Genomic DNA, 23,719 nt, shown 5'->3' with positions numbered 1-23,719 from the left:
ATTTGGTTTGTACCACCCTACCCTGTATGTAAATTAAACAATGCAATGCAATTATGCAACGCATCTTCGACGTGTAATGGTTCTCTTCTCTGTTCGTTTCAAAATGTTTGAATTTTGGTTAAGAGCGTAAGTTAAGGGCTGTCATGGAATTTTAATATATAATAATAAGAAGATAAGAAGTAGAGATGAAATTTGTTTGACATTTGGTCTGTAGCCGTTGAAGTCGACCAAATGATTAAGGTTTCCTAGAAGGATTGACTTTTGAGAGTTAATGGCGGTTTGAAAATGTAAAAGGGTATCTGCTCCACACGTCCCAAAAGACCAGAGCAGAGCAGAGCAGATGCCCAGAACCCTGAATAACGTGGCGATAGATAGATGTTTTACTTTCTTCTTCTAACTCCTTGATATATAAAATTGTATTTATGTTTAAGCTTAAATGATGAGAAGCTAATGATTCGTTTCCTTTCCCAAGTACACTACAATTATTGGTACTAAAATAAAAAAAACCAAATGTGATTGGGCAGCTTCCTTTTGTGGGTTTCGTTGGGAGCGTGTGGACAAGGCAGGCAGGAGAAGGAGATGACAGATGGAGTGACGTAAAAGCATATGAGTTGAGTTGAGTTGAGTTGAGTGCCCACCCGCTGCTTCCTCCCTCTTTTTGTTTTTGGTTTTCTTTCTTCCTTCTCATAATCCTCTTCCTGTAAAGCAAAAGCAAAAGCAAAAGCAATTAAGCAGCCAATCACGCCTCCTTGCTTTGTTATGTTTTCTTGTTATTTTCGTATAGAATAGAATAGATAGCTTAGTTGCCACAATTCAGCGTAACTAACCATTTTTAATTAATTAATTCTTTCTTCAACTAGATTGCGTTACAAATGGAGCAAAAACCCACATCCATGCTTATTTTGAAATTCCAAGCCCATGCCTAAAGAGCACTAAGTATCAAGAAAATTAAATAAAACATGAATGGAGAATCCTTCTTTTGAAAAAACAAACATAATGAATAATGATAGATAGATTCTGTAGAAGAAAATTAAAAAGGAACAAATCCATTTATTGACTTTGCTCAGATTACGCAAAATTCCTTTATTACAACACAAAATTGGTTTCCCTGCTGAGTAAATCACTCAACAAAAATAAATCAAAATTAGAATTTGGAAAAAGTGCCGTTGGGAAGATGCTCTCCTTTTAAAACAGAGATAGATGGTTTTTGGGTTTTGGTTTATACCTCATTGCTTCGCTGTGTCATATGTGTGTTTCATGCGCTATGTCACTATGCGCTGCGTGCCACGTCTGTCATGATAAAGTTAACAATAAAAATTAATAATAAATTACTTATAAATGTGTAAAAAATAAAAAAACTTAAAGGTGGTATAATTTGGAGCCATAGTCAACGTGAGAGGGCCAGGGGCATGCCAGCGCTAAGCTTTTACGACTCAATAATAAATAAGAATCAGATATCTATCGGCACAGCATGCCATTTAGTTTTAAATTGAAATTGGCACCTGTGTTTTTATGTTTTGGGGCCTTTATAAATATATATTATGAATCTGACATTTTCGAAAACAAACCAGAAGTCGCTTTAGTTGCTCCTCTCTTTTGTTATTAGGTTGCCTTTCCTTTCCTTTCCTTTCCTTTCCTTTCATCCATCATTCGTTAATTCACCTTCTTCAAGTTTCAAAGTTTCAACCTCCGACCACCACCGCCACACTCCTCCTCTATCTAACCAAACACACACACACCCTTTGATTCAAAGATATGGGTTCTTCTTCTTTACCAGCTAACAATAAATTCGTACCCAATGAAGAAGACGTTCTGCAGAGACATGTAGCCTTCTTTGACAGGAACCATGATGGCATTGTTTATCCATGGGAGACTTTTCAAGGTTTTCATTTGTTTCTTCTTCTTCTTCTTCAAAATCTAGCTGAGATATGATCATAATTAATATATGATATTTAATTAAAACATAAGTGTGTATTAATTCGATCTCAATTGCAGGTTTTCGTGCAATTGGCTGTGGCATTCTGTTGTCCACAGTAAGCTCTTTTCTCATCAATGCGGCCCTCAGTCAGAAGACTCGCGAGGTATTTCTCTCTCTCTCTTCCTACTCCAACTTACTAACTGATTTTAGTTAAATAACCAACCCCCCCCAATAATTTCACAATTTCATCTCCATACTCTTTTTCTGGTTTTTGTACTTTGTGAGTTACAAAAATAAACAAATTGTTTTAATAACGAAATGAGTTACAACAAGTAAAAAAGGAATGAGCATTATCATGGCATTAGAATAAAATTTGCTTTCTCATATGAGAATATTTAAGGGTACTGATTTTTCCACTCTCTTTTTATCTACTTACACTCTATTTTTTTAAAATTGTATGTTCTCACTCCTCTTTTGTTCACTTACAATCCATTTTATCTCATAGTAAAAAGTATTAAAAAAAAAATGAGAGTATAGGTGGATAAAAAGGGAGTGGGAAAATCATCACCCATATTTAAAAGTTAAAGTACAGTATAGATTTGATCAAGTCTCCAAAAGTTTAGACACATGGGAACATTCTCATCCACATATTTCTAACTTAACCTGGAAAATATCTAAGGATTTTTAGTCTTAGACTTGGTGGCGCTGAAGAATGTTTGATCTGATCACCACAGCACAGCTAGCACACCTGTTGCTTTACCCTTATGAGAGAATTCATCCGACAAAAAACACGGGTAGCACTATTTTGTTGTATTTGGTTAATCACAGCATGTCACGTGTGATAACTTTTTCACATAATAATCTGTGATTAGTCGGGAATAGCAAAATATATTATCCCCGTTTTATACAAGTTTTTCTGCCGTCCCGTACTAAAAATGGTTTTATACTTAGATGGGTTTAATTATGAAAGTTACAATGTCATATTGCAAATTTCTAATCTTTTATATAATTAATGTTACACGTATAGATGAAAGAATATTCGGTTGAATGTGTAACTTGTCAAGAATAATACACGTGACATTAACAAACGGGAGTTTCACTAAAATACCCAAAATGGGGGCTGAAATTATAAAAATACCCAACACCCAAAACACTTTATAAACATACCCAAAACTCATCATTACACACACTCAAAACTCATTTATAAACATACCCAAAACCCATCATTACACACATACCCAAAACCCATTTTGGGTATGTTTCTATGTTTAAATAGTGCTTGGGTATTTTTATAAATACATGTCTAGAATTGGGTATTTTTATAAATATCTATTATAGTAATTTGTTTTAGGGAAATGTACAATTAAGTTGCATGTGTACAAATGAGAGAGTGAATTGTTGTATGTGGTGTGGTGCAGGGAAAGTTCCCTTCTCCGCTTCTTCCCATTGAAGTCAAAAACATCCATAAAGCCAAACACGGGAGCGACTCCGGTGTCTATGATTCTCACGGAAGGTATATTTTAATATTGCTTGCTTGCACAGGGAAAGTTTAGTGCTTTTTGGACATTGTTGCTTGCTTCTGTCTTTTTATGTTTTTCTCCTTTTCCAGAAGGCAGAATAAAAAACCCCTTGTGTGAAAACTAAAACCAACTTTTATTGTTTAAGCATTGCTATTTTCAGCTTCTTTTCTTTGGGATTTTCTATTTAATTACAATAATAATTGTCCAGGTTTGTTCCTTCAAAGTTTGAAGAGATCTTCTGCAAGCATGCTCATACGCATCTTGATGCTTTGACATCAGATGAACTGATGGGCATGCTCAAGGCGAATAGGGAGCCAAAGGATGTTGCAGGATGGTAGGTTTTGAAAACACTTAATTATATGTCCCCTAATTAAAGAGAAGTGAAACAGAAATGATGAAACCAATATTTATTGTAGGGTTGCTAGCTGGACAGAATGGAAGATCCTCTATGTTCTTTGCAAGGACAAGCGTGGTTTATTGCACAAAGATACAGTTAGAGCTGTTTATGATGGAAGCCTATTCGAACGCATGGAGAAGGAGAGAATCGAAAAATCAGCATCTAAAAAGAACGAGTAATCTAATAATTTTTTTATAATCATACTGGATTGATTTGTTCCTAGCTTATTGGAAAAGTTGGTTAATAATGATGAATGGATTTATTTGAACTCTATTTCCTACCTACATTACATGTAGATGATGAACAAAGGAAGATGAATTATGTTGGGAATTTTGTTTCTTAATGCAGTGTTGTCTGAAAGAAAAACAGAGCAAATTGTAGGATGGCGTGGTCCATTCGGCCCTGCCCCTGCTGGGTGGATGATCTGAATATACCAACCAGACTGTATATTATTATTCTGTGTGCTCTTCATATCTTTAGAGATTGTGGAACAAGTGCTTGTTAGGTTATGTGAGTCTAGTTTCATTTTTTTTAGTCACAAGAAGCCCTCTATTGGCTTCAGTTTCTTTGAGTGTTTTGTTCAAGGTTCCGATGTGGGATATGACAATATTGTATTTGATGTAGTGAATATGAATAATTTGATGCGTTCGTAAAAGCGTTGTGTATTTAAAAGAAGAAAACAATCACATTCATGCCCAACAAAGCAGGAAAGCGTTCTGGAGCATTCCCTGACAAACATCACAGTTGCAAATTACCCAAACCCATTCCAATTCCAGGAAGTTGGGTTTTGATACGTAGGTCCATCTGATCTTGGCCCAACTTGACTGGCCCTTGGAGAAAATTTGGGTTCCTTTCTGTTATCTCCTAATGAATTCTCATTTATCAAAGAAAAATTATAGAATGTAGGATTTTGGTCATATAGATTTGCTTGTTGCCCAACATATAAGAGAGAGATCCACACAGTACATGATTTTTAAAAAAAAAATTATTTGCCAAAGTTAGGAAGGGGAGGGGGAATTTCTCACGCACACGGTTAAGGTGACATATGGGTTCGAACTTAAGACATCTGATCTGCAAATTAATGTCATTTTCCATTAAGTTAGACCTTATTGGCACCACGGAGTGCATGATTGAGAGAGAGAGAGAGAGAGTATTTGTATATTAAATTGAGAGCACGGGGTAGCTACTTTTTTCCTTGATATATAACCATAACCCTAGCACATGATCGGTTGGGCATGGGCATGGCCAGCTCTGAGAGTGAATCGAGACAGAAAGAATGGTGAAGGTACCAATCAAGCATAATAAGCAGTGGTGGTGGGAAATCTTATCTGCAGGGGCAAAGTGACAATGGCATGGTCGGATGGTTGAGGCAAAAAGGCCGATTGTCTTATTGCGGGCACATGAAAATTCAAAAGCGATGGAAAGACAGAACCCCCTATGACTAAGAAACTTCATTATTGTATTGTTAGTTTCTCATTTTTATATTATTATTGAATTTGAAGGTGACCTTCCTTCCCTCCTGCAGTTGCTTCCATCTCATCCTTCCTTTTCCGAAATTTCCACTTGACTTGATGATGGAACAACCCTTGTTGCTCATCTCAGTCCACCCAACCCAACTTCCAAGTCAAGTCTCTAATATTTAGTCAGTCAATTGCGGGACAAAGGGAATATATATTGTTCTTAAACAAAACACATGTAATCAGTCCATTTCCATCGCTTTGGCATGGACTGGTGGGAAGCAGGGTTGTAAAAAATAAAAACAAAACTCCACAGATAGATACAGTGCATCTGTGCATGAAATCGCCAGTGATTTGAACGTGTGATATCATGTAACATATATAAATTTAAAATAATAATAATAATGATAATGATGGGAGGGAATTAACTTTTAACTTTGTAAAGGTTTTGGGTTGAGTCATCCGACTCATCATGAAGCAGATAGTTGAATTTCAATTTAAAATGTGCATGTCTTGTGTTTTAATTTATTATATATAAAAAAACCAAAATCATAACAAAAAAATAGGATGACATCTTCTGCGATCTTGATTGGAGTAATATCGTATTCAATTTTTTTTTTTTGGGGTCAGAATATCGTATTCATTTGTGGACTGAGAGAGAGAAAGAGAGAGAGACGTTGAGGTATCAATACATGTATAACAAAAAGAAATTTCAATTTGAATTGAAAAGGTAGAGTCGTGGCACTAATATTATATATTTTATTTAGTTTAGATATTCATATAGATGTAGATCATATCTTTTTCCCCTCATCCCTTCTTTTTGCACCTTAGTGACTAAACAAATGGATCCCTCGATGACGATAGCTAATCTAATTCTTGTGACGGATTAATCACCTGTTATTATCACAAACTTATTCATTATAATTTATATGCGCTCTCGCTTAATACATAATACATTCATGTTGTTTTCTTCGTGAACCTTTCCCGATTTTAATAAATTTATGTTACGGTAAATGTTGAATGATTGCTAGAAAGAAAAGAGCATCTCAAGTCACAAAATGAACATAATTTTCTTTTCCTTTTTTCCTTTTTTCCTTAGTCATCACCTAAACTCGCAGGCATTGATTTGAAAAGTCAATTAATAATACAGCCCTACCTTAATTAAAGGAGCAGTTGAAAGTTAATTATTAATTAATTCAACTTGATACTCTTTACAAGTCATTTTCGAATCATTTTCAAAGCTTTAAATTATAACTTACGTTACACTTGTGTTCATGGGAGCTTCATTTGCTAATTAACACATTCATAATTTCATAAATAATTTTGTATATATAAAAATTTAATGCCCAAAGTACCTTACTCAGAATCATTAGTAGAAGTAGGTAAGTGATACAGAGAATAGTTTTAAATTTTTGAGGCTGGTGTGGTCAATTTGTCAACCAAAACCAGTCCGCTCAACCATAGTTGACTTTTAAACTAACTCATCGCTAAACTTTCATACTCGTAATAATGCATTTTAACTTCCCAATTAACCACTGATGACTCAGTTACACTCGCACCCTGGCTTTCATAACAATCCAATCATAACCAATTCATAATTCACATAACATACCATACGCACCCACCCCAAGCATCAAGTTTCTCATCCCCTTACGTAAATTCCCCTCAAAGCAAAGCAAAGCAAAGCAAACCTCTCTCTCTCTCTCTCTCATACACACACCCACAGAAAAAGAGTGTTCATATTTGTTATTTGACAGCACCCCATCAACAACCTCTTCAATATCTTTCATACACTTCATATTCAAAAACTCTCTTTCTAAATTCTCTCTAGCTAGAGGAGCCGCCTGCCTCCAACCCAATTCAACATGTCTTTAACTTCTCATCAAACACTTGTGTTTCTTTGGGTTTTCCTTCTCGCTACTGTTTCTTTCCTCGCAACCCCATCCGCCTCTGCAATTAACTCCTTCGTCTTCGGCGGCTGTTCCCAGCAAAAATACCTCCCGGGTTCGCCTTACGAATCCAAAGTCAACTCGCTCCTCACCTCCCTGGTCAACTCGGCCATGTTCACCACCTACAACAACTTCACCATCCCCGGCTCCTCCTCCCAGGACACCGTCTCCGGCCTCTTCCAATGCCGCGGCGACCTCAGCAACAATGACTGCGCCCAGTGCGTCGCCCGCTCGGTGAGTCAACTCGGTAACCTCTGCCTCAACTCCTGCGGCGGCGCGTTGCAGCTCGAGGGCTGCTTTATCAAGTACGACAATACGACGTTCTTGGGGGTGGAGGACAAGACCGTGGTGATCAAGAAATGCGGGCAGTCGATTGGGTTTGACTCGGACGTGTTGACCAGGCGCGATGCCGTGCTGGGGTATCTTGGGACCGGAGACGGGACCTACAGGCCGTACAGGGTGAGTGGCTCCGGGAATGTTCAGGGTGTGGCGCAGTGTGTCGGGGACTTGAGTCCGAGCGAGTGCCAGGATTGTCTGTCGGAGGCCATCGCGCAGCTCAAATCAGGCTGTGGGCCGAGCGCGTGGGGGGACATGTTCTTGGCTAAGTGCTACGCGCGCTATTCGCAAGGTGGCTACCAATCCAACGGCGGTCATGGTAAGCAGTTTCGCCACCCCGGATGGTGGTTTCCACTTTCTGGGGTTTGGTTATTTTCTCTCTTGTTAAAATGAAAATTACCTTTTAATGTTTTGAAGAATTGTTGTGCATGTATAAGTGTGTGTGTGTGTTACTACTTACTACTACTAGAAGAGTGCTGCAATTATAAAAATCCTTGTCCCCTGTTTAATCAGTGAGCAGGGTTTGGTTTGATGTACTTTATTTATGCCTGTGTGTAGAGTGTTCGGTGGTGATTAGAAGTACTTAATTAGTTTTCCAGAGTGGTTAACTTATTATATTCCTCTGCTTTTGATGGATAATGGATTTTGCATTTTGGCTAGCTCTCTGTTGCCTTGCCTTAACAAGTTCATTCATATTGTGTATGAATATAAACATGTTTTCTTTTTTCTTTAATTGACAGTTGAGCCATGCAAAGAGAAGCAAAAGAAAATCGCATTACTCAAGTGATTGGACTTTTTTCTTGTGTAACAAAAAAGCTATCTCAAAAGCTCATAGTTGTAATAATTTGTGCATCTCAATTGGGACAAAGAGACCCCCCACTTTGAATTTCTGCCTCATCAGGAACTGATAAAAGGAATCCAATACCATGGCGCTAGTGGTATCCTAAAGTTTTGTTCTCAATGCTTGAATCTGATGAGATAACAATAAACAGAGCCTCATTATACTAAAATTATTTCTACATTGGTGGAAATTCAAGAAAATATTGCCCCTCCTGTCCTGCCACAAGTATCAATCAAACACTTGCATAATCTGTTTAGGGTTGAAAGAAACAGATTACACTCAGTAATATCATCATTTTAAATTAAGGTTGGATCAAATCACCATACTCATTCATTCATAATTCAGTTTTTATGACTGATTGCTACTTTATTCTGTTTTTTGCTGTGCATAAAGTTAAAGTGATGATATCTTTTTCTTATTGTTTTTATGTTTTTCTGCTTTAGATGATCACGACGATGATGATAATGATGATGAGCTCGAGAAGACACTTGCAATATTGATTGGAGTCATAGCAGGGGTTGCACTGCTCGTCGTATTTCTTTCTTACTTCAGAAAGTATTTGTGCGAGGAGGAAAAATGTACAGTATATGTTCTCTTTCTCCGCTCTCTAATCCCACTCTACCCCCGACAACAATTGCATGTCACGGAGATAACATTATTTTGTTATTCCCAACCACGGTGTATATAAACTCTTACACTTGTTTTATATATTAATTATTTTGCAGGTGGTAAATAAATGACAGATTGTGGATGGATTTGAATTACAGCAGCTGTTTCTTTCTACCCCCTGGTAATTTCATTTGGCTTGAATTCTAAGTTGTTGGTCCCAGCTTTTGTCCTCCCTCCCCTCCGTGGCTATTTGAAGTTTCTGGCATATTTCCTTTTCTAAAGAAGAAGCATTGCGAGGGTAGATAGAAAGATGTATATGGATAAAGCCATAAAGGTACCTTGAAACAAGCGAAATCAAACTTTGATGAATAAGAAGAAAAAGCACAAAGATTCCTTACTCGTTGCACCCACACAATTAGTCTTAACAATTTTAATTAGATTGTTTTACAAATAATGTGTAGAAACATCATAGATTTGTGTGGAAAAAGTACACTTTGTGATGCTTTTCTTTCTTTATTGTCTTTGTTGGGTGTTATGAGACTTTTGATAACTTTATATATAGAGTGGGAAACTTTTGATTTTAATCAAAAATTAAATTGTGACATGTTCATATAATCTCATTGCAGCTGGTATGGTTTTGTTAGATGAAGTTAGCTATATATATGGATGAGGGATTAAGCAGTACAATATCGTGTAGCTTTTCATCTAACCAAAGAAACTTTGTGCATATTTGAATATGCATTGCTTTGCTGCCTAACATTCAAGGACATAGAATTGGTCAAAAGAAGCTTTTAAAGGCACAACTGGCATGGATTGAATTCAATAGTTAAGAAGAACAAACACAAACACTAGGACTCATCCATTATCCCTTTGCTTTTAGCCTAGTTTGGATAATTTTATGCAGAGAATGTATTTCGAAGCCATTGCCGTCTGATTTGATCAGGGATGTTCTTATTGAGTAGTGTAATTACGTTTGATTCTTAATATAATATCGTACTAGTTTCTTTAAAGAAATTATGAGTGCGCACAAAATTCGAGTTTTAAATATAATTTATTTTAACTAACAAATGAATAGAGGAGTAGATATGGCGAGCCTGAATATGAGGAGAAAGATGACAAGATGCATGACTAACGAAGGGGGAGGATTAGAATCATGTCTGCAGACTAGATTAATCAATCAAGTGGACCTTTATATTGCCTACAAATTAAGCAGAGCATCTTCTACTAATAAAATATCTCAAAATAAAACTACTACTAATAAAATTGAACCTGTTTGGGCCAAACAACTAAACTTGGGTTGGGTAATTGGGTTATTCATATCCATAACACAAAACTTGGGTTGGGCCAGACGACTTTAAAAAGTGCCATAGAAGACTTGGGGCCTGGGAAAAGGTCTCCACCTGTATCACCAATGTCCACCAGTCCAAGTAACAAGTCTGCCACATGTCGGCCTTCCACCGCACCTCCTAAACATCAATCAACCGACTTTATCGAGAAATATAACTTTTTTCCTGTCCTCCATAAATAGCGCTGAGAGAGATAAAAGCGAGAAAGTCCTTAATCGCGAAGCAAAGAATTTCTTCATTCAATCCCAAACCCAGAAACCGAAAGCAAGCAACTGAGATCCGATGGCTTTGGAGTGGGTTGTTCTAGGATACGCCGCGGCTGCAGAGGCCATCATGGTCCTGCTCCTGACGCTCCCGGGCCTCGACGGCCTCCGCAAGGGCCTCGTCGCCGTCACCCGCAATCTCCTGAAACCGTTTCTGTCGGTGGTGCCGTTTTGCCTCTTCTTGCTGATGGACATCTACTGGAAGTACGAGACTCGGCCCAGTTGCGAGGGCGACTCGTGCACTCCCTCCGAGCACCTCCGCCACCAGAAGTCGATCATGAAGAGCCAGCGCAATGCGCTCTTGATCGCTGCCGCCTTGATCTTCTACTGGCTTCTCTACACCGTTACCCACCTCGTCATCCGCATCGAGCATTTGAACCAGCGCGTCGAACGCTTGAAGAATCGCGACTGAGTCCACTCGATAAGTTTTAGTTGTTGTTAGATCTTAGATGTGGAGCTCTGAGGTTTATTTTCTGTTTGTGGTGGAGACATTATTATTGGGTTAACGACAGTTCCTTTTTAATCGGATTTTGAAATTTCTGTTGCTATGTGTCCGTGAATTTGGAAATTAGGGATTTGTGTGTGTTTGTGTGTGAATTTGTGGAAATTTGCCCTATAATTATGTGTTATCGATCTTTGAGTTTTAGGGTATGTGCTGCTTGTATATCCAACTAGTTTTCCTGTACATTGGTTCGGATTAATATGCATCTGGGTTTGTGAGATTTAATTTGGGATTATGCTTTATACAATTGATAGTGAACAACAACAGTCTGGGACTGATCCCTTTTCTGTTATAAATCTTGGTGTAGATGATTAGAAGTTAAGGTGCCATAGATTAAACTTTACCAGCAGGCTTTTCTTTTTTATGTCTGCATAATAACTTTCTATGCCTGGGTCTTGTGCTGTGTTAATTCACTCTCTGGGTCTCTGCTTTCATCTTAGCCTCTCAACTTTAGAATTATGTTGGTTTTATTTCAATCTTTAAGCTGTATGTACTGATGGGGAGAAACTTAGGTGCAACCGGTTCATGCATCCGGTATAGGGAAGTTTTCCTCGTGCTGATGGGAGGAAAATGTCTAGAGCAAATATAGATCTAGAAAGAGGCCTCTAATTCCAAAGCTCAGCAGAGAGGCCAATCATACTAATCTGGCTGGAAAAAAAACGGTCTTTGCAGTCTAAGACTAAGGCAGTGGTTGGTCATGCTACAGGTCATTGTACATTGTAGGGATCTTGTAAACCTGGGGCCTAGAAGTAATCCTCGCCATTTGTGAGAAGGTCAGTTTCGCTGCGGCTTGTCTGGAAAGTGGAAAGCCATTCTTTTCAAAATAACATTGGTATTTGGTATACAGTTGCTTTGTTACTCATTTGTGTCCGGTTAGAGCTTGTTTGTTTGTCATAGGTTATGCTCTTAGCTATCCTGGCTTGGCCTGGATTAATATTTGGAACAGGTTATGCTCTTAGATATCCAGGTTTGTCCTGTATTGGAGGAGGATGGCTACTTAGACATCACAGGAAGTCATGTATCGAGGATTGTAAAATTCTGATTCAATCCTTATTGTTGGTGTGTAACATGGTTAATAATTGTAATGGGAGTAAATATTTTCACTGGAAGTTAGGTATCGAGGAACAGATATTGCTAGACATCATGTATTTGCAGTGCGGATTGCCGATCACCGTTGGCTGTGGTGGCTACCTAAAGTTCAGAATGGATGCTTTGCTAATTTTGCTCACCTTGACAATGATAATGAGGTCGAAAATGTCCTGTGAATTCTCATCGACCTAGACCTCATCTGCATTAGCTAAGCCTAATACCACAAATTTCCAAAATGCTGATGCTCCAATGAAATATTGCAACACGAGTTAAGAAAATTTGAAAAATTTAAACTAACAACTGAGGGTCCAAAGGGCCAAAAAAACAATAAAAAGAAAACTCGAAAAAGGCTAAATAAAAATTTCATTTTAAAAATATTTATTAAATAAATACATTGACAAGGATTTCACACAAAGAAGAAGTAAAAATAATAATACGTCCACAGCGACGGAAACCCGGACGTTTAGGACGAAATGCCGTTTGGCGGGGAAAATTAGACAATGAACCCGCCCGAGCGAAGTCAACAAAGAAAGGAACTATCCAAGCAACTCCCGCTCTTATAATTCTTGATTGTTAATTCCTAATCCAATCCAATTGACCACGACTTTCCTTACTTCATCAAACCCCTATTCTCTTGATCAAGAAACCCCCTTATAACCCTAATTTTATTTTCCGGTTCTGCTTCATATATTAAACCTCTGCTTTTAGCATCTCTCCTTCTGTCTGTTTGAACACCTTGCCGAATTAACATCAAGATGGGCGACAAGTTCAAGGAATTCATCAAAAATCCCTTTTCGTCTTCATCCTCTGGTAAATTCAAGGGCCAAGGTAGAGTCTTGGGGTCGTCTTCATCAGGTCCCGCTAATTCGGCCCTCCTCCGCCAATCGCAGGCTCCCCAATCCAAGCCCAAGCCCAACCCCGTTTCAAATTCAAATTCAAATTCAAATTCTAGTTCATCAGCTGCCTCGCCAAATCCCAAGCCTTCGCCTCAGAAAACACAGAATCTTGATCAGAACAAGCCGGAGTTTTCGAATAATTCCAAGCCTAATCGCAAACCGGAAAATGGCTTTGATCCATTTGACTCTCTGATCACTCCGGGGAAGAGATCTCAAAATGGGTATACGCTAAATGTCTACGAATGTCCAATCTGCGGCCAATCTTTTAGGTCAGAAGACGAAGTCTCCGTACATGTCGATTCCTGTGTTAATACTTCGGTGGACAATAAAAGTGCAGAGGGTCTTGGTGTTTCAGGATCGGAGGATATCAGGGTTGGGTCGTCTCGGAGTGAATTGGAAGCTCGCATTGGCACCTTTGCCTCAGGAAATCCGGCTACAGGATCGGTGGAGGTTGTTCTTAGGCTGTTGAGGAATATAGTTAAGGAACCGGAGAACGTGAAGTTCAGGAAGATTCGGATGAGTAATCTAAAGATAAGGGAGGCCATTGGTGAGGTTGTGGGAGGCATTGAGTTGCTGGAGTTTGTGGGGTTTGAATTGAAAGAGGAGGAAGGGGAGATGTGGGCAATGATGGAGGTCCCTTCGGAGGAACAAATTAGTTTGATGAAAAATGGAATAGCGTTACTGGAACCACCAAAGGTACAAGAACTTCAAAAGATCGAAAATTCTCCATCAATTGATACACCTAAGGTGGATGAACAGATTGAACCAAAGAAGGTCGACCGCCAGGTTTGTTAACCGTTGATGGTGTGCACTTGTTCATCTTTATTTTGTCCTTTATGGCAGTAATTAATGATCATCTACTTTATATGCCTCGACATATCTTCCCTGAAAGTTATAAATTTATGTATGAAATGTAAGAAACACTTAGTTGAGCGTTGGTACTATTGGCCACAAGCTAAAATTTATGAAATATTTTATAGTTCGTCCCATTCACCAGGTATGAGGATTGCATTTTCATTTTCAAAGAAAATCAAAGCACTCTCCGGAAGAATTGGATATTATTGTATTTTAAATTTTAGATCAGAAATATCGTTAGAAAAATCCAGTTAAATGATGGGAAAAGCACTGCAGCCAAAAACTTCGGTTAGATGATGATATTACCGTGCTAGAAAGACTGATGGTCACAATTAGCTCATCTACTTTGCACAGACAACCTTTTCTCGTCCAATGTCCTTATTTAGTTTTTTTGTTTCCGAATTTGTGGCAACCTTTCAAATGATTAAACTGGTTACACTGAACTCCATTCTAAGTGTGTTAAAAGCTTCCCTTATTTTGTATGGCCATTGTTTAGTGCTTCCCGTTATAGTATTTATGTCTCATCCATTCTCTTAAATTTTTGGTTTGTTCAGACCAAGGTCTTCTTTTCTGTCTCTGAAAGTGTAGCAGCAAGAATTGAGCTACCAGAATCTTTCTATAACCTGTCAGCTATGGAACTAAAAAGAGAAGCAGAAACGAGAAAGAAGAAGATTGAAGATTCGCAGATGTTGATCCCAAGGTCATACAAGGAAAAGCAGGCAAAAGCTGCTAAAAACAGGTACAGAAAAACTGTTGTCCGAATCCAGTTTCCCGATGGAGTGGTGCTCCAGGGTGTTTTTTCTCCTTGGGAGTCAACTAGCTCTCTATATGAGGTTAGTCTTTCACCATCCTCCTAATGTTTTAATTAGTTGTCTTTGATTCTATGAGTGTAGTTTAGATATATAACAGGGTGAAAATGAATATGCTGTAAGTACCGTACATGTAAATATATAGATATGTTGTTTCTAGTTCTTTTCTGAACAAGTGACATATTTGAAATACAGTTGTGGTTCGTTTCATAAGAATTACTAATTCCTATTTCCCCATAGCTTCTCCCTTGGTTTATTTAAACTGCCTGCTATAAAACCATTCATTTTTTTTAAGAAACAAAAATTGTATAATTTGTCAACAACTATAGAAATCTGCATTTTCTCCAGATTTTTAATATTATGTATTATCCTGCAGATTATGATTAGTCTTTGATGTATGCATGGATGTAGTCTTCGACGTTTAAGACAAGTTTGGTTAGAAAACTATTAAGTATTCACCCCCAAATAGGGGGAAAACAATGAAGACACAAAGAAACAGGATATATTATAATCAATTGGCTTCAAAGTTAATATTGACTTTTGCGTTTACTTGAGATTATAAGTTGGAAAGTTTTTCTTTTTAATTTTTGCTTGGTCTTGATGAACCAGTATGTGAGCTCGGCATTGAAAGAGCCTAGTTTGGAATTTGAGCTGTTAAATCCTGTAGCTATCAAACGGCGGGTGATCCCCCATTTTCCTAGAGCAGGGGAGAAAGCTGCAACACTAGCTGATGAGGATTTGGTCCCCTCAGCTCTTGTCAAGTTTAAACCTATTGAAACCGATTCTGTTGTTTTCACGGGGCTGTGTAATGAACTCCTTGAGATTAGTGAACCGCTTACAAGTGGTTCAGCTGTTGCTCCTGTATAAGCTTTGTAGCTGCATATATCCCCTTGTGTTGCAGCCCTGAGACATGATTCTATAGTCTCCATTCTTGGTATGAACCTCTCAGCTTCTTCATATCATATGCTTTTCCCACTCATACTGTAATTTTCAACCAGATTGTATTTGGAGATCAATTTTTCACCTTATACCACCAGACCTGACCACACATTTGATGAAGCATGTATTTTCTGTGATCTTGATTTGTGCGTGACCAAATGCCAAAATGTCTGTACGATGAATTTGATCTTTTTAATCTTGATGAAAGTCATTATTTGGTGTTAATTTTTATTTTTATCATTCATGTTTGTTTCCAGAAAACGAAACACGCAATGCAACAGCCCTTATGACCTGAATGAATCTTAAATACTAGTGCTCTGTCTCTCCACTGCCATCCTGCAACAGCTTCAAAAAGCATTTCATTCTTCTTTTTAAGATATTTCTTCCGCACATACACATTTTCACTGAAACTTTGACAGTGGAACTCCTACAACTTTTCTTTGATTCCTTTTTTACATGTTTTATATTGGGAGAAAACCATAAAAATATTCAGAAGTCAAGTCAGACAGACCCCGTAAAACATGTCGAATGAAATGCAGCAGTTGATGTTCTTCTTTTTAAATTACTCAAGTTTTATTCCTCTGTGTCTCTGACTAGGAAAGAAAGAAAGAAAATAAATTACAGAGACCATTAGTCTATTTTATGGGTAAACAAGCCCCTTAAAACGCATAGCTTATGAGGTGGTGTTCTCAACTATTATCTCAGTAAATAAACATGTTTCTCTTCGAATTTCCAGAACACCCTTTCCACCACCCACCCTCTTTACCCAAAGCAAAGCAATAAAAGAAAAGAAAAAACAGGAAGATGTTTCTTCTATTCTTTTCTATGAATGATAAATTTAAAAAAAAGACATGAAACAAAAAGTAACACTCGTGTTAAATTTTGCCATCCATTCATTACCTGTGTCACAGAATTGCAATGACGCATGTCCTTGGGTCATGAGCACGACTGATGAACCGATGAACAAGAAAGCACATCACATGGAAAATCTTGTTTGGATCTCAAAAACTCGAAAAAACATATCTAAAACGAGGAACGAAAGCTTCGCACATGTGATTGTGAATGTGAATGTGATGGGAGGGAGACATGGGTCCATTGTCATTGTCTATCAACAACAGCAATGCATTATGCATGCAACTTCTTCAAAAAGATGAACTTTCTTTCTGATTCAAGTATCCAAAAACAAGACCCCAAAATCTAATCCCCCTTTCAATTCAATTATTATCGTGCCATGGTGTGCTTCCTCCGGCACAAGACAAGACAACTAGTACTCTCTCACTCAGTAACTTTCTTGGTCACCCAGCACTCACTCAGCTATATATAATACAAAATCAGTTAAAAACATGCTCCTCACCAACTATTGAGTGAGAATTACAAGTGAAAAAAAAAGAAGGTAAATAAATGCACCCAGACTAGTTGTTGAGATATGCATGGTGTCAAATGAAATGTGGTCCCGCTGCTGCTAATCTATCCCTTCATTATCACCATTTCCAAATGCTTATTTTTTTCTTTCTCCTTTGCTTTGCTTGCTATTCTTCTCTTTCTTTCTTGCTTTCTTTCCACTGTTGTTTCACACTCAATTGGGACTCGCTTGCCTGGAAACTCCGCTCCCCATCAGCGACAGGCTACAGGCGACAGCTGACACACAAACACAAACAACCGGAAAAACAACCCTAAACTCTAAACCCTAAAAAGAGAAACCATCATTCATCATTTTGTACGTAGTTTAGTGACGGCTTATGCGTCGTTTAATGTTCATAGACAATTTGACATGTGGCTACGGGGCTTCGATTGGAAGAGAATATTTTGATTATTCTATTTCTCATATAAAACCAAAAGGTCTATATTATAATGTCATAATGCGATGATGAGAGAATATATATATGTTTTGTTTCAAATAATGAAAACCCAATATTTTTTCTATTTCAAATGTGTATATTCGAAATTAAACTATGAATCCGCCATTTTTTTTTATATATATACCTTACCTTCTGTTCTGTTGTGTCAGTGAGTGCCACGCCCATAGAAATCAAACTTTGCACTGTATATCTATATATATAAAGTAAAAGGCAGGAAATGGTAAAACATTCAAAATACCAGAAAATACTCTTGGTTAATGCAAACATTAAGAATTGAAATTATTAATTAAATAAGGATAATATGGTAAATTTACACTTTTTCATATTAAAAAAATTTAAAATAAAAATAAAAATCAGATAATAGATTTTATTTTTATGGAACACAACTACCCAGTATCTTTTTTAATTCTAAAATAAATTTAAATGTTTTTTAAAAAAGCCTCTTGCAGGGCCAGAAACGCGTGTGGAGAGGCTAGTATATATATATATATAGAGGAGGAGTAGAAACTAAAAAATGAATAAATTTATCACAATTTTTTTTATTAAAAAAAAATTTCCTTATGTCTATTTTTCTATAAGTTAAAGTGACCCTTAGTTAGCACATGGTTTTGTTCATTCAAAGATAATAATAATTGGAGTCTCTCTAAATTTGCATATAAAAATATAGAGCTCCAAAATACATATTATACACATACATATATGATATACATGTAAATTAATAAATAATAACATTTCGGTCCTTGTTTGTGAATTAATTTACGTTAAAAACCCTACCCCCTCCAGAAAAGAAAAAAGATCATAATCATAAGAGAGAAAGTGAAAAATCTCATCTCAGTATATATGAAGGGTGCAAAATGTTGGAGTAGATATTCAACTTTTGGAATGATAACGGCGTTTAATTCTCTGCTTTGCTTTCTGTTGTCTGTTCCATTCCATGATGATGCTTAATTGGTATATATATATAGTAATTTTACTGTCTGTGCTGGTAGGAAGGAAGCATGAACTTTCTACCACCATTCCATTACTGTTCTGTGCTGTGCTGGGGTTTCTTTCTTCCTCATTACCTCACTGTTGAATTGAATTTGAAGGCCATCATTTTCTAATTACTAATAATATTCTGTATATGTATGTATAGTGTATGTGATGTAACCCCTCACATGGTGCATTATTTCATTGGTCAACAACAACTCTGATCTGGTCTGGTCTGGTCCCATCAAAGAAGCAAAGAAAAACAGGAAGGAGATATATACTGTACATATATATATATATATATATATATATATATATATATATATATATATGTATATGCGGAAATGACACCAACCAGTACGATATTACCAGGATCGGTGTGACTTAAAAGGGAAGGGATCACATTCATATGGTTTGGAAACTGGAAGACCCTACCACTATCTTTCTTGCTGCACAACGGATCCATATATTTGAATGAATATGGTAAATTGTCATAATTGCATGGTTATTTATTTCTTAATCTAAATCATCTAAAGGAGATCCAATCCAAGCCTTTCATAATTACAACACGTGCTACTTGTGCACCACAGAAATTAAACGAGTGGGGGACTCTCACAGCTCACAGCTCAAAGCTCAAAGCTCAAAGGAAAGGTGCTGAGAGAGACTGGAAAATTCTGTTCTCTTCTGTTCAAAAGCAGAGTGAGTGAGTGAGTGAGTGACACGTGAAATCGGGGAATGAATGAATAAAGATGGCCCATACTCTATAGTGGTAGGTGCGCTATTAGTAGTAATACTACTTTTCCCCTTCCCAAGTTTCCAAGTTCCCCCAACCCAATTGCCTAATTCATTCATATAAATTTGAACAACGTGCTTTCATTTCACCATCTCACCATGCTTGCTAGCAAACTCTTGATTGATACCATTTTAGAGTTGAAGTATTCATGAGTTCAAAATTGAAAATGGATGGAGAGATCCGAAATCATTTAGACCGTTGATTTATACTCTTAATATTGTCCATCCGAATACTATAAAATTACAGTCACACCTAAATATTTTTCTTAAATAACCCACGCTTTGTTCTTGTCACTTTATAAACTCTTCTGCTTGTATTTGCAAATTGAATAATACTCGAGGGTCTCCAAGTTCGGTGATTAAATTGGTCAGATATCAAGACAAGAGACTTATAACTCAAGTAAATGATTGTAGGAGGTCTTGTGTTCGAATTCCTTCCTCTCAATGTTGCTCGTGTGAAACATCTCTTCATCGAGGAGAAGCCTATTATGCCCATCTATTTGTTCACGAGTTTATCTAAACCATCACGTGTCTACTTTTGGAGTGCGCATTTGCTGCGGTACCACTCACTCACAGCCTCACACCTCTACAGTTGGGAACCAATATGGTACCAACCATGTCACTTAAAATGCTTCGCGCACGTGGTGTCATTACCGGACCAGCCGGTCACCTTCACCGGATAATATCGGTAACTCACACACACACATATGCTTCCTATTTCATCTTAATCAGTTTTTTTTATAAAAAAATTAACGGTCAAGATCTCTTATAATTCTTCTCCCTTCTCTGTCGAAAACAACTCTCTCTCTCTCTCTCTCTCTCTCTCTCAGTCCGGTGCTTTATTTATTCATTTTTGTTTGCTGTAGTTGGAAGCTTTTTATTAGTTTCTCTCAGCTAGCTCAGGGTCTGGTTGAAGGGTTTGTTGGCTTGGATTTCAGGTGGATTTGCTTGTATGTTTGTTGTATTTCTTTTTCTGAGTGATTGTGGGCTGAGATGGAGAGGGATTTCTTGGGTTTGAACTCAAAACAGTCGGTGTTAGTGGTGAAGGAGGAGATTAATAATGATGGATGCAAAGACTCAGGTGAGTGATTTTCTCATTCACTTCATTTTAGCCACAGCAATTCTTGAGGCTTTCATTTCTGAAGTATGGAATCTTTGAGCTTTTTTTTGGTCTCTGAATCATGTGCTATTTTCTAATTCTGTTCTAGTTAAGCAACTTTTTCTTTGCATGGCTGGTAGATTAAGATATGAAGATTGACTTAATTTGATGACATCCTATTGTTCTATCTGAGTAATTGTTTGGCTGTTTGCATAGCTAGCAACTAGGAAGAGCGACATAAAAATTTATTCAAGTTTTTACCTTGAGTGTCCCAATCTAATTCTTCAATGTTATTATGCCATCTTCTGTTGGCTTAAGAATTTCCTGTAACTTAGAATTTTGAACAAATTTGGGAGGTGGGGGAAACAAAAGGCATACACAGTTTATTGTAATTTTTGGCTTTTGACTAAGTTTTGTTTCTTCACCCTGTTTCACTTTTTAGGGTATGCTAGAGGTGCAGGAGGTGCACATTGGCCCTTCTTGAACAAGGTCTCTGCACTTCCTCATTTGATGTCGTTCAAAGCTGCTCAAGATGATAAGACTAAAAAGATGGTATCTGAGTCCTTCTTGTCTTCTGGATTCATGCCTATCTCAACAGCAGATGCATTTGACCATTGTCAAAAACAGGCTACTTGTGAAATTCAGGTATGTGTTGCCGCCTACGTGTTAATTCATTTGTTGGCAACCGGGGACTGTTGGAAATAGATAGTACTTCTATTTTGCATATTTGACTTCTAGATCGATTTTTATTCATTATTTTGGCTTCAGTTGCCATGCCTGAAAATTTGGATCAGCTATTTTCTATGGCTTTTCAAACAATAATAGATGTGTCATCAAGCTATAAGATCGGTTCAGTGTCTTCTGATATTATTATTATTATTGCCCATTCCCTCATTGGTTTTTGGTTTTTATCATCTAGAATTACTTCAATCACGATAGGCAAGATGGCACTCATTTTTCCCTGACAGCTTATCCTATGCAACATGATGTGCATTCTGTTCATCGTCCCCATGATGTGAAGATGATTTCAGTTACCAATCAAGGATTTTCTGTTCCTGTGAGCAACCCTTTCTTCAAGAATCCCTTCGCTACTACTGGTCAGAATTTTGCTGCCACTACCATCAAGCAACAACTGCAGGGAATTCCTGTCACAGCTCCTTACTCAGTTCTTCCAGTTTCAGGGAGCACCGAACCATGGTAATTTTGATTTTATGCTTGAATTATTGATTGACCATTTCAGAAAATTTATTAAATTGTAGAGTGTTTGTTAAATCATTCTTTGTAGGAACAATTCCAAGAACTCTGGGTCTACTTCACAATTGACAATCTTTTATGCCGGCACTGTGAATGTCTATGATGATATCTCCCCTGAGAAGGTACCCTTCCTCCTGCTCCTGCTCACACATCCATAGACACATGCGCGCACACATAAAAACATGGGTTTTTCTTGTTGTCAACCTTCAATTGGGTCATTGGTGAGCTCAAAAGTTGTTTTGTGACATATTTCCAGGTTCAGGCTATGATGCTTTTGACTGGAAATGGTTCTTCCATCTCCTCTAATGCTGCACAACCAAAAACTCAAGCACCTAGTGCAAAGTTGGCAGTGGAAGATGGTGTTCCCATGAATCAGCCGACAAATACACCACCATCTGGTCTTTCTAGCCCCTTATCTGTTTCTTCACATACTGGTGTCCAGTCAGTAAGTGGGTCCACAAACACTGATGAGCTAATGGCACCAAGAACGACTGGACTTCCAACCAGTCCTGTTAGCAAAATGGAGCCTCCGAAAATAGTAAATGCAGTTGGATCTGTTGCTGCAACTTCTATGATTCCTTCTGGTATGATACTTTGTAATTGAATGTTGGTTCTTAACTTTCTAATAGTGTTTTCTCAACAAAATCTCTGATTTTTGGTGGCATTCAATATTTCTGAACATTGTAATATGATGAACAAGTTTTGAGTTATTCCAAAAATAACATTATCAGAGGTTTCTATTTTCAGCATGCATCAAAATTTTCAATATGTTTGTCTGACCCTCAGTAGTATGACTATTAAGTAGAGTTGTGATCACAACATTAGGCTTTCTTCCTTTTTATCTTTTGATTGGACAATTGTTTCGATTTAAACTTGCATATGCTTTTTTATGCAGCTGTTCCCCAGGCTCGGAAAGCATCCTTGGCTCGATTTTTGGAGAAGCGCAAGGAAAGGTGATTGTTTCATTGATCCCCTCAACTACAAATTTTTAAACTATTATGAATTGTTTACTGCCCATTGTAGTAAGAAATAACATAAGTTAGAACTTGTTGTCAAAGTCTGCTGCCTTTTCTGTGGTTATGTGGTGAATGACATATGGTTTACGAGATGACTGGAGCCCCAAGCCAGAGAAACTTTAGGACTTCATCTTCCCATCTTACGCAATTTTACACCTAACAACTAACGTAGGTGGTCAGGTTTAGGAGGTTACAAAACAGTAACACTGTTTCAGAGCAATTAGACCATTTCTTTCTTTTTCATATATTAAACTTTTAGAAAGAAGGTTGTTGGTGGGTATGGTATGTTCTGCGTTAAAAGTTGGGTTTATTGATTAGGACAGTGGGTTGCATTGCTATATTTCCTAGGAACAGCTAAACAGCTGGCTGACCCAACATATAACTTCAAAATTGACAAGCAGGCAGATATTTAATATATGTGATGATGGTAATTGGACCGCTAATAATATCTTGGAGTTCCTTCTTCGTCTGTGGCTATGTTCAGGGTAATGATTTCCGCCCCGTACAACTTCAGCAAGAAATCTCCAGACTCCAATGGAGTGAATTTCACCCAGCAGGGAGAGCAACAATGATGTAGAATGCTGAATTGGAGGTGGGATTATTGCAAAATTAATGTAGTATATGTAAAGCATATTGTTCTTCAAAATAACTGCTACCTTGAATTTGAAGTCTTAAACTAAGATTCTTCCCAAGTGTTGTAGGGTAGGGATTTTCCCCCCAATTATTACATTGAGTACCTTTGTGTAATATATAAGTTTTACGTTATTCAGTTGTGGTGAAAATAAATAATACCTGCCGGAAACTAATAAAATTGTAAGCCTGTGTTGCATTATTATGGCAGACACGGAAGATGATGTAAAATCATTGTCTCCATGGTAGAGGAGCACACGAGATATGATGAGTGGCTGTTCTTTCCAGGATTTGTGTGGTTGTTGGATGTGATCTTTAAACCTGTTTCTTGACTTGTTTTGTTCCTTTTTTTATGTGAACCTTTTCTTTTCTTT

At 37.5% G+C, this 23,719-nt stretch overlaps 5 protein-coding genes across 5 annotated transcripts; all 5 read left to right on the top strand.

Annotated features, from left to right (window-relative positions):
• Positions 1 to 1,473: 1,473 nt before the first annotated feature.
• On the top strand, positions 1,474 to 4,490 carry LOC110762697 (putative peroxygenase 4). The gene is made up of 6 exons (XM_021965369.2): positions 1,474 to 1,882; positions 1,996 to 2,081; positions 3,337 to 3,431; positions 3,647 to 3,772; positions 3,855 to 4,010; positions 4,184 to 4,490. Exons 1-6 carry the CDS (start codon positions 1,756 to 1,758, stop codon positions 4,191 to 4,193), a joined length of 600 nt encoding a protein of 199 aa, XP_021821061.1. The 5' UTR covers positions 1,474 to 1,755; the 3' UTR covers positions 4,194 to 4,490.
• Positions 4,491 to 6,898: 2,408 nt separating this feature from the next.
• On the top strand, positions 6,899 to 11,363 carry PDLP6 (plasmodesmata-located protein 6). The gene is made up of 3 exons (XM_021965366.2): positions 6,899 to 7,896; positions 8,862 to 8,996; positions 9,144 to 11,363. Exons 1-3 carry the CDS (start codon positions 7,158 to 7,160, stop codon positions 9,152 to 9,154), a joined length of 885 nt encoding a protein of 294 aa, XP_021821058.1. The 5' UTR covers positions 6,899 to 7,157; the 3' UTR covers positions 9,155 to 11,363.
• Positions 10,545 to 11,363, top strand: LOC110762739 (uncharacterized). Its single transcript, XM_021965416.2, has one exon. The coding sequence runs from the start codon at positions 10,656 to 10,658 to the stop codon at positions 11,046 to 11,048; it is 393 nt and encodes a 130-aa protein (XP_021821108.1). The 5' UTR covers positions 10,545 to 10,655; the 3' UTR covers positions 11,049 to 11,363.
• Positions 11,364 to 12,658: 1,295 nt separating this feature from the next.
• On the top strand, positions 12,659 to 15,951 carry PUX2 (plant UBX domain-containing protein 2). Its single transcript, XM_021965414.2, has 3 exons — positions 12,659 to 13,909; positions 14,533 to 14,811; positions 15,397 to 15,951. The coding sequence occupies exons 1-3, from the start codon at positions 12,983 to 12,985 to the stop codon at positions 15,652 to 15,654; spliced, it is 1,464 nt and encodes a 487-aa protein (XP_021821106.2). The 5' UTR covers positions 12,659 to 12,982; the 3' UTR covers positions 15,655 to 15,951.
• Positions 15,952 to 20,114: 4,163 nt separating this feature from the next.
• Positions 20,115 to 23,480, top strand: LOC110762738 (protein TIFY 6B). The gene is given in 8 exon segments (XM_021965415.2): positions 20,115 to 20,427; positions 20,888 to 21,090; positions 21,365 to 21,642; positions 21,731 to 21,821; positions 21,956 to 22,283; positions 22,595 to 22,652; positions 23,200 to 23,268; positions 23,270 to 23,480. Coding segments are annotated over 8 exon segments (1,146 nt in total). The 5' UTR covers positions 20,115 to 20,339; the 3' UTR covers positions 23,301 to 23,480.
• The last annotated feature ends 239 nt before the right edge of the window (positions 23,481 to 23,719 follow it).

Source organism: Prunus avium, chromosome 1 (genome assembly GCF_965620075.1).
Source record: "Prunus avium chromosome 1, drPruAviu1.hap1.1, whole genome shotgun sequence".
In the NCBI taxonomy this organism is placed as follows: Eukaryota; Viridiplantae; Streptophyta; class Magnoliopsida; order Rosales; family Rosaceae; genus Prunus; species Prunus avium.
This window is presented reverse-complemented; position numbering and strand designations above follow the sequence as displayed.

Excerpts from the sequence above, each read along its gene's own strand:
- LOC110762739 (XM_021965416.2), top strand. The coding sequence starts at position 10,656 with ATGGCTTTGGAGTGGGTTGTTCTAGGATACGCCGCGGCTGCAGAGGCC.
- PUX2 (XM_021965414.2), top strand. The coding sequence starts at position 12,983 with ATGGGCGACAAGTTCAAGGAATTCATCAAAAATCCCTTTTCGTCTTCA. Across the intron at positions 13,910-14,532 it reads CAAAGAAGGTCGACCGCCAG|ACCAAGGTCTTCTTTTCTGT; the intron begins GTTTGTTAACCG and ends TGGTTTGTTCAG. Across the intron at positions 14,812-15,396 it reads CAACTAGCTCTCTATATGAG|TATGTGAGCTCGGCATTGAA; the intron begins GTTAGTCTTTCA and ends TTGATGAACCAG.
- LOC110762697 (XM_021965369.2), top strand. The coding sequence starts at position 1,756 with ATGGGTTCTTCTTCTTTACCAGCTAACAATAAATTCGTACCCAATGAA. Across the intron at positions 1,883-1,995 it reads TCCATGGGAGACTTTTCAAG|GTTTTCGTGCAATTGGCTGT; the intron begins GTTTTCATTTGT and ends TCTCAATTGCAG. Across the intron at positions 3,432-3,646 it reads GTCTATGATTCTCACGGAAG|GTTTGTTCCTTCAAAGTTTG; the intron begins GTATATTTTAAT and ends ATAATTGTCCAG.
- PDLP6 (XM_021965366.2), top strand. The coding sequence starts at position 7,158 with ATGTCTTTAACTTCTCATCAAACACTTGTGTTTCTTTGGGTTTTCCTT. Across the intron at positions 7,897-8,861 it reads CCAATCCAACGGCGGTCATG|ATGATCACGACGATGATGAT; the intron begins GTAAGCAGTTTC and ends TTTCTGCTTTAG.